The sequence below is a fragment of the Acanthisitta chloris genome, unplaced genomic scaffold, assembly GCF_000695815.1.
Source record: "Acanthisitta chloris isolate BGI_N310 unplaced genomic scaffold, ASM69581v1 scaffold22633, whole genome shotgun sequence".
NCBI lineage: Eukaryota > Metazoa > Chordata > Aves > Passeriformes > Acanthisittidae > Acanthisitta > Acanthisitta chloris.
In genome coordinates this window covers 2,091-16,650 of record NW_008665674.1, presented here as the reverse complement: position 1 = coordinate 16,650, position 14,560 = coordinate 2,091, and the positions used below count along the sequence as shown (strand labels likewise).

Below are 14,560 nucleotides of genomic sequence, written 5' to 3'. Positions count from 1 at the left end.
TCACCAGAGGGCAAAGCTAAAGTCAAAACCGGATACTAGTTCTGGAAGGAGCCCCATATTATTTTCTTTCATTGCAGTCACCATACCTCCTCTTAATAAAAATACTTATAGTAGGAGAGGGGGTTCATAAAACTCTCAGCATGTCATTAAAAAATAATAAAATGATTCACAGTCAGTGGCTGAGAAATATATTCAAGAGTGATACTGCCTTTCCAAGTTCCACAACACACACTTAATTCCCTGTATTTCAGAAGTAACTCATGGGTCAGTTCACATTAATCACAGTTTGGGTCTAACACTTAGAAGTACTATGCTTAGTACAGCCTTTCCTTTTTGAATTCAAATTTTGGAGTTAATCTTTTAGCTCCTCTAGGTCTTTTGTTATGATAGCCATCAACTGCTGGCAAACAGACCCTCTGTCTTCAAAAAGCAGGGCTCTGGTTCTGAAACAGTCAGCCAGAGAAGCTAGTTGGTCCTTCTGCTTTATCTCTATGCAGGAATTAGGAATAAGCACATTCAGCCAAGAAACTGTAGGAAGATGAGCACTCTCTGTAGTATCCTTTGATTGACCAGCAACTGCATCGGATACCCAGCTAGGAGCATTTGTTTCAAGTGTGATGTTTCCCATCATTGTCCAAAGAAAAGAAAAAACAGCAGGTGTGCAAAGTGAAAGTCTCTCCAACTCAAGTCTTCCAAGGGAAAGCATAAGAACATCAGTAATTAGGACATTAAAGTCCCACGCAGCACTGGCTGGGAAATGAGCTAGGCAATACAGTCCTTGGTACTGGCCAATCTCTAGTGCCTCTAGGTTACAAAATAATTCAAAAGATTCTCCAAAAGCTCCTTGCCAACGCTGGAGTCCAAGAAGTGCCTCTGGCAAGCCAGTTTCCAGGGGAAGCAGCCAGCATCCAGAGAGTTTCTCTTTTTCCAGCGTATTTTGAATTAAAACAGTGGATTAATCACATCAAAGAAAAACGGCAAGTTCTTCTTCAAAACTGATCTCAGAGCATGGAGAAATTCTGTATTCTAGTTGCAGGTGAGAGACAAGAAAACCCTACAATCTGGCTACAGATCAGATGTACCACACATGCAGCATTGGTAGAGGCATCAGGGTAAAGATCAAGGACAATACTAACAACAGTGACTGTAAGAGTTCTTCAGAGCCCTTTATCCCACCCCATGTATATGATACATGGCACAGAGAGCAAAGGGAGAATATAAAATGTATGGAAAAGAGTACATGGCTTAGAAAAGATAGATTCACCAAAACCACACTTCCTAAAGTTGAAGGAAATTCTGGTCCATGGTGTAAGGGACACAAGTAATCACACCTTGCTCAATCCCTGCAGGTAAACGTAGCCTTTTAAATTTACAAATCAATTCAAGTCTGGGTTAAAGGCTAGAACAAATATCTTTTAAGGCACTAAGGTCTACTTAAAGTAGGGCAGGTTGTTTCAGTCAGCAAAGGGTGGAAAAGCTGCCAATTTGCAGATGTGCTAGTGACACCTTATTAAGCAAGTCAATATCCTTCCAACACCGAGATCCTCCTGTCTGGGAGAGAGGCTTACTGGGGACAAAAAGAAGCAACTGCCCCAACTATGCTGAGCAGCCAGGGAGAAGCAACAAACACATGCTGAGCATAACAAAGGGCTTTAGAAAGAAGATGCAGTGCATCCCCCCCCCACACCAGACTCCCAGGGGACCAGATCAGATGACCTCCAGAGGCCTCTTTGAATCTAAATTATTCTACTGTCTTGTGACTTTACAACTCTGTGAACATTGGAGCCTTTCTCCGGTAACTGGTGTGCAAAGGACCAGCATTCTACAGACTGGCCTCCTTGCAGTGCCAGGGCAGCTAACAAAGAGAACTGGTATTTCTCTTTACAGACTGGGAATATACTATTTACTGAAAAAAATCTGCTGTTTCATACAGGAAGTTTTCAACTAATCACAGCCCATTGCAAACCTAAGTTTCCAAATCACAGCAAAAATAAACACGGGTTAAGTGTATGGCTTTTATGGGCACTAGACATAGATTCTTCAGAGTTGTAAGTCTAAGGGGATGCTGCTTCATCTGTTTTATTGCTGGTTATCTATCTGCTCAATCAAAACCATCCATCCCAACCTACACAGTAGAAAAACTACAAGGAGTCCAGTGGGAATTTTCATTCTTTCAGTACTGACATTAAATGACTATGCTTCTTGCACTGTGCGAACTTCCTCTGTCCTGCAAGAGAAAATAAAAGGTTCGGGAACAAGAAGTGATGGATGAAAATCGTATTTCTTCCTACCTGCTTTGAGCACAGTAACAAAAACCATTCATACATACATACATCCCAACTGGGACTAGAATTGGGCTTTCTTCCAAAACACAGAAGAGAAAATGGAAATGTGCAAAATGAGGCTCTTTAAGAAGGCTCCTACCAGGTAAAATTCTGCATATAAGTGACACTTAACATTTTTTAAAATAAATTTTAAAAAATCTTCATTTTTTAAGAGGGAATACACTGTTTAACTTGGAGAGCAGCAATTGGATATGAAGCTTTTCACACTCAGGTTGCTATCTGAAATCTAGTCCCAGTGCAAACTGACACAATGAGCTGTGAACAACGGCTGTTCATGGCCCATATAATGTGTGTTCGGTTCTCAGGAGCCCCAACAAGTGCATCATCCTTTTCCAGGTAGTCTGGAATTTCTCACCCACGCCACCCATAACTTTCAATCCTATTTCATATAGCTTTAGGCATCTTACCTGGATGCTTTCCCACATAAACCATCTCAAAAAATATCCCCAAGATACTATAAAAATTAAATGTTGGAGGTCGATAATAGGAGAATCATGCCCATTTAAAAATAAATCAGAAGTAAACCAACTCCAGAGGTGGTTGCAGAGGGGTACTCAGTACTGCTGCCTAGTCCTGAAGTGCTTTCTCCCCAGTCAGTGCCAGGAGAAGAGCTATTTTAACATCCAAATGCCTCTGGGTGGGGACAGGAGTGAGAGGGTATAACATGTCACATGGTAGAGGACCTACTTCTACTGCCACACAACACATGTCTGAAGGCAGGAAACTCAGCAGCCTCTTCATACCCAAGCTGCGCCGAGCACTCCCTGCTCCTTGGCCTGGGTTTGAAAGACAACAGGCTGCAGACGGTACGAAACATTCACTCTCACTCCCTATAACCCATTTTTCCATCAGAAGGGAAAGCAAAAAGGCATCTAACTCACCGAGCGCTGCCCTGCGCTGCCTTTGTGCTTCTTGTCCGGACCTGTGGTGACTTCCAGCGAGCGATAACTGGGCGGTTTATCCTCTGGCCATTCCCGAGAGCGCTGTCTCCGCCTGCGGTCTGTCACTGGGACACGGAATTGTTCTTCTGAGGAGCTCCATGACCCCCTGCGAGAAGGGGGAGAGTAGCTGTGCCTCCGCTGATAGGAGTTACTGCTCCTCCCAGCATAGTGCTCGTACTCTCGCCTCTCTGCGGGCTCCTGTCTCCCGCCACGATGACGGCCCGAGCGCTCCTTGGCCTCCTCGGGATAGAAACTGCTGCTGCTGCTCTTGCCCCTCCCAGCTTGGCGTGGGGGTGACGCATCCTGCCTGTAGTGCTGGGGCCTGCCATTGTAGACACCTGTCCTGTGCCTCTGAGGATGATCCTCTCGCTGCCTGTCCCAGGGCTCCTGACTGTAGCTGGAATGAGAATCCCCACTGGAAGGCAAGGGTCGCCTCCGGTTTTCCCTTCTGTCCTCTGCTGCAGAGTCCCAGGGTCTGGGGGTGCGGGCAGCTCTTTGCGGCCGCGAAGAGTTGCTGCTCTCGTGGACGGAGGAGACATGATCAGCAAGAGGAGGTGGCATGATGTCAGAGCCCAGGGAGGACAGCAAGCTGGGCTGCACGGTCTGCCGCTGGTGGGAGGGTGGCCGGAGCTGTGCCATGTTGAGGTTATGGATTTCAGACTCCAGATAGTCCAAAACACCATTGTTATGGGAAAGCCGAGTTTGTGGCTGCACCAGCGGAAGACTGTTGTGCAGGGACACATCTAAGGATAAAAGCACAGGAGAATGCAGCGAGTCAAGAGGAAAGTAAGAAGAGAGGGCCCTTCTGCACTCAAGATCCTGGCTGAGTCCCTTCTGAGCTTTCCTTCTCCTGCTCCTTCTCACTGCAAGAGCTGTGCAAGTCTTAAGCACCACAACCAGCACACCAGACCAAACAAGGTCAGGTGCAAAGAGTAGTAACTAGTAAGCTCCAGCATGATCTGTGTTTTAGGCAGTACAGAGGTAAGAAGCCAAAGTCATCCAGCACACCTGGAAATATAGTCTATATATTTAGAGGAATAATTTTTTCCTACAACATTGCTAACAAATTTTACTTTTAAATAATCAGAGAAAGCCTGTAGTATTTCCTTTTATATCTCACCAAACTGGAAGGCATATGAAGCAATAATGCAAAACAAAATAAAAAAGAATTTTTTGATATATATGCATACACACACACACACACACACATATATGTATAAGTAGCAAATGGAGAAGGTTCCTCATTTGGAGAAAAACAGAGACTAGTCCAGCTCTGAAAGTTACCCAAAGATGTCGTGGAATCTCCATCCTTCCAGGCTTTCAAGACTTGCCTGGACAAAGCTATGGCTAATGTAACTGAGGTTGGTGACAGGCCTGCTTTGAGCAAGAGGTAGGACTAGATGACCGTGGAGGTCTCTTCTACTCACCATCTCTAAAAAGTTCCCCTGAAACACATTTCATGAAAATACAGCACAGGAGATTCTAGACTGTGAAGGCACAGGCTAAGAAACTGCCTGAGGAATTTACTTGTTCATTTTTTGCCAGCATGCTCATGGATTTCCTTGAGAAGATTCAGTGTATTCTATCTTAAACCATGGTGGCTCAGTAACCAGATCTTTCTGAGGAAAACTGATGCCCTGGCTAGGGAAAATGGTAACTGTAGAATTAACTAGTGGACTAAAGAAGCATATACTTGAACATCTCAAATCTAGGATTTAAGATGTTTGAAAACTGTTTCTTCAAACAACAGTTAAGACTCATCAGACAGAATAAATCTGTGACTGCTGTATAGTGATGAGAAACTAATTTCAAATGAAAAATATATTTATTTGAGAAGTCATTATGTTGATTTCCCCTATCTTCCTTGGGTGATTAAATATTATTACTGGTAAGAAGTTATTTTATTATTTCTCTAGGACTTCAGAGACTTCCCTCCTCCATTAAAGTTACAAATAAATACCACTATATGAGTGACTTTGGCCCAGAACAACTGGAAAATTCTTCCTGGTTCTTTAAAGAGTCCTTCATCTTTTGCTGCATGCAGACTAGATCTATTGCACAGAAGGCAGTTTGCCCTTAATCATTTGAAGACTAGATATTTGGTAAGAACTCAAACAAATTGCACCTCACTTGTCATGCCAATTTCGGCTATAAGGAGTTGACCGTGACCAGCACAGCAGAACAAAGAGACAGTACCCTCCTCTACCACACGAAGAGAGATAAGCTGGGTATGTTTACCCTGCAGTCGCTGGGGTGCAGCAGATACACCTTAGTTAGTGTTAAACTACTTCACACAGCACTGAGCTTAGCAAGACACTTAAGATGAACAGGCTGTATTTATCCACCCAGGCAAGTCTGTAGTATGCTGCAGATGTAGCAAAGCTGTCACGCTAGGACATGCAGCCATGCTAGAAACATCTGTCTCTCTTTCGTATTAGCGAGGCTAAAGCTTCAGTGCTGAACTTCCCTAAGAAGTTACCTGTTTCTCATTCAGATTTCCCTCTGAAATGATGCCTATGGTCTCACCTTGTTGCAGTAGAGGGTTCAGCTGGTAAGAGGAGACTTTTGAGTTCCTGTCACCACCTCCGTATAACATGTTGGGTGATATCCAAGGTGCCAGTGCCTGGGCTCGCTTCATGAACCGATGCCGTTCCAGTACTGTAAAAGAAGAAGAAATCTTAGAGCAGCTATCCAGAGAGCACATCTTACAGATCACACACCACCTTGCTTCATAGGCTGTAGCCTTTGGATACAGGACATTAAAGGCTCTCTCTGCCCTATGACAAAGGTAAAACAGAGCACAGGAAATTCCAATATGAAGTTGCACACCTTCAAAAAGACACGTAAAATAGAAGAGGGTTACTGCCTAACATTCAGAATCCAGTCCTAGCAACTGGGAACAAATAACACTATGATTAAGTATGCACCATGTAACCAAGCAAGTAACTTGCCTTGTCATTATGAGTACAGTTATGGAAAGGTGGGAAATAGTGTTTCACACAGCAAGATGTGCCACAGTTTTCTCTCTTTCAAAACTCTTTCAGCTCATCATTGGTCCTTTCCCCTTTTGGCTCTGACTTCCAGCTAAAGATGACCTTTTTTACAGCCTTCATGAGGGTTCTGTCCAGATCATATTTTCCACTCTGCACTCCATCATTTCTTTTCTGTTTCACAAATAAAGCGCTCAGAGGTGCACTGTCCAGCTTCTCTTTTTCTAGTCTTTCAACCACGCTTGTTGTCTCTCTTGGTAATTTACCTCAGCATGACTGCTAAAATTAAATCTCTTAGGACAGTGTGGTCAAACTGGCGAACAAACTCAATATGCTGTACTTAACAGCAATGTCCAGTGTGCCAAAAGAGCAAACTCAGTGGAAGTTTCTCTCCCTCACTGTTTTTCCATCACTGCCAACTTCAAAATGCCTATGTATGGGGTCAGGCTCCAGATCCTCCTCATTTTTTTCAGCATTTCCATCTGCTCTTCTACACAGACAACCTCACCATCCCTGTCTTCAAAACCATAGCTCACTGCTGCTTCTTTTTGGGGAATACCTGAAAACATCTTACAGAAACTTTCTCCTTCTACCACAAACAATCAAAACTTAAGTATACAAGCAAGTTCTGCAAGTCCCAGACCTTACAAAGCCTGGTTTGTCTGTCATTACTGGCTGAAGCTTTTAAGCAACAGGGCCTTTACAAAACTTCTCTTACAGGGCTTCCCTGGAGTTTCAGAAGTGGCAGGTTTTTACTGCAGCCTCTTCTCTGGTCAAGCATGAACAGAACATTCCTGGCTACACAGTTCAGGAAACAGATAGGAACGTAATTGCCTTTGAGACTTTTACCCCTCTGATAAATCTGGCTGAAGCTGGCTGATGAAATTAGAAGCTATTGGAGGGGAAGAGATAGGAGATAGACAAGACAGGTTGACTGCAAAAGATTTGCTTCTTTAAGAAACCAGGCTACAGCTAAGCTCCAATTAATTCTGTCCCCTGGGTTCATTGCAGTAGGCAGCATTTAGACTGCATGCCCTTCAGGACTGAGCTCTCCATTTCAGGTAGCACTTGAGTTATTAAACGTGTCCTCTTTTTGCTGTTTCAATGAATCTGTACAGAGCACCACTTGCAGCAAAACAGGGACTAACCATACCTCTCAACACATCCTTCCCTTTCCCCTTTCATGCAGCTCCATTGCCCACTGCAGACTCCCTCCCCCTCCCCAGTCTGGCGCCAGCCAGAGTGAACTACAAAGCTGCAAACTTCAGGGTTTTTAATCCTAATACTCTGATATATCTTCAAAGCTGTGTGGCCTGAGGTAGAAGCTTTCAAGCATTTTATGTCAAATATGCTGCTTTTCTTGTTGTGTTTTTTTTTGTCCCAAGGGATTTCCTTCTAGTTTAGATTTCAAACTTAGAGGAAGAGAGAAAAAAGACAAAGGATAAAAAGAAGGGAAAGACTTTATCTCTCCCTCACCCATTCCTCCAGTTAGCACCTTAAGAATGTCCTAGAACCTGCTGAGTTCATGTCCCTGGCTTTTGACCATGGTCTTATCCTGAGGAGTAAGAGGTATAAGGCAGTCACTGGGACCAAAGTCATCCTGTCTATGTAATTCTCTAATTTCTCCCTACAGCTCAAAAAAATGCAGAATTAACCCTTGGACTTCCCTTCACTACCTTCAGTTTGTCCTCCTTCCCTAGAAACTTTGCCTTCCAGTTTGAATCTGATACATACTCTGGGTCCCCACCTGCAAAATGGAAGTAAAGTTATGGATCTTTTTTAAGCAAACATACTTTTTCATCTGAGGAAGGTTCAGAGCTCATACCCACTGTAAAACTTTGGCAGAATGTTGTGTTATTCCCTCCTCTTACTCCCTGTTAAGAAACGTTGTTCTTTACCTTTGACAGACTTCACAGCTGCTGGGGCAATTATCCAATTATAAAAATATTTTCCAACCTAGTCAGACCCAAGTGCAAGTATATCATATTTTACACCAAATCAGTATTGGAAAAAGTCCATAGTAGAAAAGGAACTAATCGGAACAGAAGAAGGCCATATGTATATGTACCTTGATGGGCTTTTCTCAGAGGTTTCCACAGGCAGTCTAGCTGCCTTGCTCCTGGGGCACGTTTAATATTTCTGTACACCAATTTTGAATTACTCAACCAATGCACTTCTTTAATTGCTAGATCCAAACCCGTGTCAGTTAATGATGCGATGTACAGCACTCAGGATTGCCTCGGCTCAGTGGCACCTGTGACTGTTCTGCGGGTCTGGGCTGCCCTCCAGTGGCCAACGATCGGGAAGAAATCACCACACTCGGCTCCCGCTGTATCTGTAAAGCCTTCTCTTCAGCTGTATGGAACGGCTGGTTACTCCTCAGGACCGTTTTTAAGATGTCCCCTGAATCTATCTTGTGTTTTTAAGGCCTCCAGTTCATTTCTTGGAATGCAAAAAAAAAGTAAGCCAGAGGCAGGATGAAGTGACAAGAAGGGGCATTAGAGGATGGGAATAGGCTCAAGGATCCCTTGCAAAGTAGATAAAGAGGGCAGGCAGCTTGGGATGGAAATTGCAGGCACAGAATCCAGCAGCCAGTCAAGGAGGCAAGACTTATCTGTACCTTCTCTCATGAACAGGGAGAGGTTTTGGGAACCCCGCAAGGATTCCTTCTCCTCAAGAGGAGGCAGGAAATAACTGCAGTCTGGAGTGTGCTGTAATGTACAGCACAGAAAAACCAAAAGGAGTTCACACAAATTGTGAATCCCTTTATTGATGAGAACGGGGAAGTCTGGAGGTGTGAGTATTTCTTCTCCATCACCTCTCTCTCCCTTCACAGGAACTAAGTTTTCTGTCAAATTTCCATAGCCTCCTCAACACTACATATTTTGACAACCTGTAAAGCCCCCAGAAAGTGTTTTGTTTTTAGCCATAAGAGGGATGTTCTGTTTGCTCTTTGCAAGAGCTAAACAAATTAAGCTAAAATCTAAAACTCTCACAGCTTACTAACACACAAGGTATACCAAATAGCAATTTTGATGGTAAAGGGAAACCAGAAACACAGCTCCCTGTTCATAAATCCTCTCCTTGTAGCATCTGGGGAAGAATCTGGTGATATCAGTGATAAATAAACTGCTTGTATTTCGTTCCTGTCAGGCTGTGTAAGCTGCAGGGAGACTAGCCCACCTTGTTGCTGACTAGGTTTCAGTTACAAGAAGGCAGAGGTTATACGACCTTAGCAGCCAAAATTCAAACAGTGGCCTTATTAAGAGAACAAGGTCTGGCTGCAGAAGTTTTATTACTGCTAAAAACAACACACAACAAAGTTTCTTTTGACCCTCAAAATCTCAAAATGCACTTGTAAAGTTGACCACCAAGAGAGACCATCTTTCTCCTTTCTTCTCACTTCCTTCCCCAAACAAACAAAACATTTTTCTTGTGGAAGGAACAGCTCTGAAGAAAACACAAAGATAGAAACTTTCAATTTTTATGTCATTCCCCTCAGACCAACATACTTGAAGGTTAGGTTAGTTTGAAGAGTAGTACCAAGGCATTTGCTTGACTTTCTCATATACACAGGCATACGAACCACAACACAGGGCAGAAAAGTCCTGAGCTACCCATAGAAGGGAGCTGATCACGCCCTTGGATGACATGAGAGAAGCTGGTAACAATGTGTGAGTGAGGAGGAACTTCTGAAAGTTGGACACAAAGGAGCAAGACGGGTTCCACTAATCCCAGCTCCCCTCCTCTAAACTCAGGTAAGCTGGTCATGGAGGTCACATTGGCCAAAGCAGTGTCTCAGCTTATGTGGATGGTGAGCAAAAGGGAGGAAGTGGAGCTCAGCAAGCTCCCAGTCAAGCTTTTGTCTTGACAGCAGCCATAAATGGATGTACATTTGCTTGAACCTCACCTTCCTGATTACAGCAGCACCGGGTTGGACAGCAACCGCATTGGACGTGGCAGCAGCAATACTGGGGACAGCACTGGCACCAGCATATTCCAAGCAGCAGAAGGAGGAGGAGGCCACCGAGAATGATGAGGAGTACTGTGAGCCAGTCTGTGGGAAAAATGGAGAAAGGAAAAGGATTGATCCTGATGTATGTGGGCATAGTAAGTTACTGAGCATCTCTCCACTGCTGGAGATGGAGTGGGGAAGAAGAGAACAAGAGGAGGTATCTTGCCATCCAGGCAACAAACCACAGATACTTACGGAGGACAATCAGCTTTACTTCTTTGTCTGCATCACCTGAGGTATCTCCTGGTGCTTCTACAGTGCAGTAGTACACGCCATGGTCCCACCACATGACCTCACTGATGACAAGGTCTGCCCCTGTGGGAGAAGAACTGAGAGGTCAGCAGGCTATTTGGGACTGACAGACACTACTTTCAGGCCCCACTTGAAGAGGGCCCTCTGCCTGCAGGTGATACACAGTACCCATCTCCCCTCTTCCCAAGCATAGCCATCACCTTCAAACAATCCCACTTGAGTCCACTGAGAACTCCTATAAAAACCATTCACTGCCAGTCTCTTTTTACTGTGCTGCTGGCCGACAGCATTGCTTAGAAGTGGGACTAGTTCTGTATGGAGTGAAATAACCAGCATGCTGCTGAGTAATGAATGTTAACAGATACCAGCTGCTGCCAACTGCTAACCCTACTGGTTTTGGAACACACATCACTGTCCCCATTAGGCCAGATATCTCAATAGCTCTTCTGGCAGGAGGAACAGCCATTGCTCCAAGGACAGCAGAGAGCATATAAAACACCTGGACAATTACACAGTACTTCTTAGAATAATGAACTGTTTTCTAGCCTCTGGGGTCCTCAGCTTTTGTCCTCTTCAGCAAAATGCTTAGGCATCCCCAGCTCAGCCTTAGCTTGCAGTGCCTCCAACACCCTCAGGCTAGTTGGGGACAGGGCCCTTCAGTTCCTATTCCATGGCCACCTCATGGAACATGTAATCTACAGATGACATTAGCCATGTTTATGCTTCTCTTCACTTAGTAGACCCAGATATTGGATAGCTCTCGAGGTCACTGCCTGCCTGGGAGGTGCAGTCACTTACGGTTCCGAATGGTGATCTTTCGCTGCTGGTAGTCGATGCCCAGCACAGGGTCCTTCTGCCCATATTTCTGGATGACAATGCGCACCTTTCTCTGGCTGTCATTGCAGTCGTCAGATGGGTCCTGGCCAAGAGCTAAACCAGCCTGGTATGCTACAAACACACATCATCAAATAAGATGCCAAAGGTTATTTCAAAGGACCAATCTCTATCCCCTTGTGAGCAGTCCAAAAATCCCTTGAACGCATGCATGTGTTTGCTTTCATTTAGTAATACAAAGCATGGCTTCAAACCAGCAAGGACAAGTTGCTTTGGAGTACTCAAAATCAAACAGAGGCAGAGCCACAGGAATGGCAGAGATTTTGAGAATGCAGGACCTGCAGAGGTGATCACTCCTGTACTCACAACTGAAAGAACAAAAGTAGAAAGAAACTAATGGTAGTAGGCTGGAGGGCAGGTCCCAGTATGAAGATGATTTTTTGCCCATGGAGGTGGTGGAGTCACCATCCCTGGAAGTGTTTAAGAGGTGCCTGGATCTGATGCTGGAGGATATGGCTTAGGGTTTAGAGGTCTCCTCCAACCTTGATAATTCTATGATTCTATAAACTGAAAGGAAAAAAGTCATAAAACACCCTGAAGTACTGGAAATAAAACAAATTTGGGTTTATTCACCAAACAAAATCTCCAGACATACATGAACTGCTGTAGGGTTTGTCTCCCTTTCCATCCTATTTCCCATTAGATGTTGTGGACCTCATAAAGACAGAAAAGAACCCATCATCTAAATGCAGCTAAGGATTAAGTGCACGGACACCTAACAGAATTAACGGAGGGCTAGAGGCAATTTCTATGCAATACTCTTGTGACAGACTCACAATATAGACTAACTTTGAATTCCCAGGTATTTGGGAGCTGAGGTTTGGGGATAATGCTGATTGATTCAGCCAGCATTATCTGAAAAGGGCTTGCAATGAAGAGAGGAGAAGAGGGGAGGGGAGAGGAGCAGGGGGCAGAAGGGGAAGGGAGGGAAAGGGGGAGAGAGGGGAGGAGAGAGGAAGGGAGAGGAGGCGAACTGAGGACAAAGCTTGTCAAAAGCTCTTCCATTGCTGGAATGGATCACTGAAGAGCAGACCAAACTAAGCAGACACTGTGACCTTCATTCTTTCTGTCCCTGTTGGGGCCTATTAGCTAGAGCCTGAGCTAAAAGCACTCACATTATCCTGGGTTCAGCTGAGCCAGAGACCCACCTGCTAGTGGACTAGGCTGTAGAGCACTTGGTAACTTGCTGACCTGACCCATCTGGACTGTATAAAAGAGAGTTTGGGCAGCAAGACACCCACTCTGAGCTCAATCCTAAGTGTGCAGTTAAGCTAAGGTTGAACACTTAAAACATACTGCAGGGTTTATAAAGAATAGAACAGTTGGAAGGGACTTATAGCGGTCATCTAGTGTGATCACTTCAGGATTGACCAAAACTTAAAGTATATTATTAAGGGCACTGTCTTAAACACTGGCAGGCTTGGGGCATTGACCACCTCTCTAGGAAGCCTGTTCCAGTGCTAGACCACCCTCTAAATAAAGAAGTGCTCCCTAGTGTCCAGTCTGAACTTCCTCCGATGTAGCTTTGAACCATTCCCACACATCCTATCTCTGGATACCAGAGAGAAGGGATCAACACCTCCCTCTCCTTTTCCCCTCCCCAGGAAGCTGCAGAAAGCAATGAGGTCACCCCTCAGCCTCCTTTTTTTCTGAACTAGACAAGCCCGAAGTCCTTAGCTGCTCCTCACAGGACATGCCTTCAGCCTTTTCACCAGCTCTGTTGCCCTCCTCTGGATGCATTCATGTTCCTTAATATCCTTCTTAAATTCTGGAACCCAGAACTACACACAATACTCAAGGTGAAGCCACACCAACACTACATATAGTGGGATCATCACCTCTTTTGACCAGCTGGTTATACTGTGGTGCAACCCAGGATGCAGTCTGCATACCATCAAACACTCCTGAATTAAGACTGCCCACACTAGAATGTCTGCATGTGAAATTCTCCCACCAGTACTAAACGTTATTACTTAGAAGTCTTTCTGATCCTCCAAAATGCAAGTGTTTCTTCTACTCCCTCAAATCAGTAACATCTAGTCACAGGTATCTAGTGATAAGTCCACTTCTCACTAGATAGCACTTTATGTAGTGATAAAGTCCACTTGTTGCAGGGCCCTTGCTTTCAAACCTGCCGAAGCTTAAGACGGGGCTGCCAAGACTGACTTGTGCCAAATATGGCTGAGCTGCTCTGCCCTTTGAGTTGATGACAATGAAGACAAATGAGCTGCTTTGGCTCGGATCTCTACAATCTCATATCATAAGGCCTTAACATTTCAAAAGAAATCACAGACACACCCCCTTTTTACTTGGAGTGCAGGGAAATACCATCACCTGTTTCTTTGAGTAGGAAGGGGTCAAAAGCCTGTATTACCCAGTAAGTCTACCTTCCCCTTCCCTTCCATTTGAAGGGGAATTCCTTGGAGGACAAGCCCCATACTTACAGACTGAGTAGTAGTCAAAGATGGGATCCTTGCAGAAGGATTTGAAGCGCCAGGTCACCACCACGTCCTGCAGCTGAGCTGAGGTACTGTAGTCACACTTGAGGACGACACTGGCGAATAAGGTGGTGTAACGCTCAACATCCTGCACTGTCACCAAGAGGGAGAGGCAGCCTGCAAACAAAAACATGGAGAGCTGTCAGCCTGCAGACTCAGGTCTCACATCACAACATCTGTTCTGCACCAGAGCAACGATTGAAGCACATCTCCCTCAGCTTCACCCAGGACTTGCACCTACAGGCCTCCCAACCCCTCCGGGTCCCCAACTGGTGAAGCCATCCAGGGTTACAAACCCTGGTTACAACATGAATCCCACCTTTCCCTGACAGGAGGCAGCTTGAGCCAGCTGGAGTGGCCCACCTTATAGAAGATGGAATGATTTTCTCCAAAGCAACTATTCATAGCCCATTAAGCAGTATATCATTCTGTGCTCTCCTTCTACATGGGGAAAGGTGTTCCTCCAGGCTGAGAGAGATAATTCATTGGGCCCTGAAGCACACAGGATGGGACTGCCTTGGCTTTTAATCCTAACCAGAAAAGTTCTGCAGCACCACCCGCTCATATAAACACCAAATTAATTTTATCAAGGTGTCTCTAAGACAGTAATCAGAATGCTATCTGG

General features: G+C 44.8%; 1 protein-coding gene across 1 annotated transcript; it reads right to left on the bottom strand.

Annotated features, from left to right (window-relative positions):
* Window positions 1-2,185: 2,185 nt before the first annotated feature.
* Window positions 2,186-14,068, bottom strand: ILDR1 (immunoglobulin-like domain containing receptor 1). Its single transcript, XM_009071851.1, has 7 exons — window positions 13,882-14,068; window positions 11,342-11,491; window positions 10,487-10,606; window positions 10,187-10,333; window positions 5,813-5,944; window positions 3,227-4,029; window positions 2,186-2,227 (listed from the first exon to the last, which is right to left on the bottom strand). The coding sequence occupies exons 1-7, from the start codon at window positions 14,066-14,068 to the stop codon at window positions 2,186-2,188; spliced, it is 1,581 nt and encodes a 526-aa protein (XP_009070099.1).
* Between the last annotated feature and the right edge of the window lie 492 nt (window positions 14,069-14,560).

Excerpts from the sequence above, each read along its gene's own strand:
- ILDR1 (XM_009071851.1), bottom strand. The coding sequence starts at position 14,068 with ATGTTTTTGTTTGCAGGCTGCCTCTCCCTCTTGGTGACAGTGCAGGAT. Across the intron at positions 11,492-13,881 it reads CTTTGACTACTACTCAGTCT|CATACCAGGCTGGTTTAGCT; the intron begins GTAAGTATGGGG and ends GTGTGTTTGTAG. Across the intron at positions 4,030-5,812 it reads GAACCCTCTACTGCAACAAG|ATGTGTCCCTGCACAACAGT; the intron begins GTGAGACCATAG and ends TTTTATCCTTAG.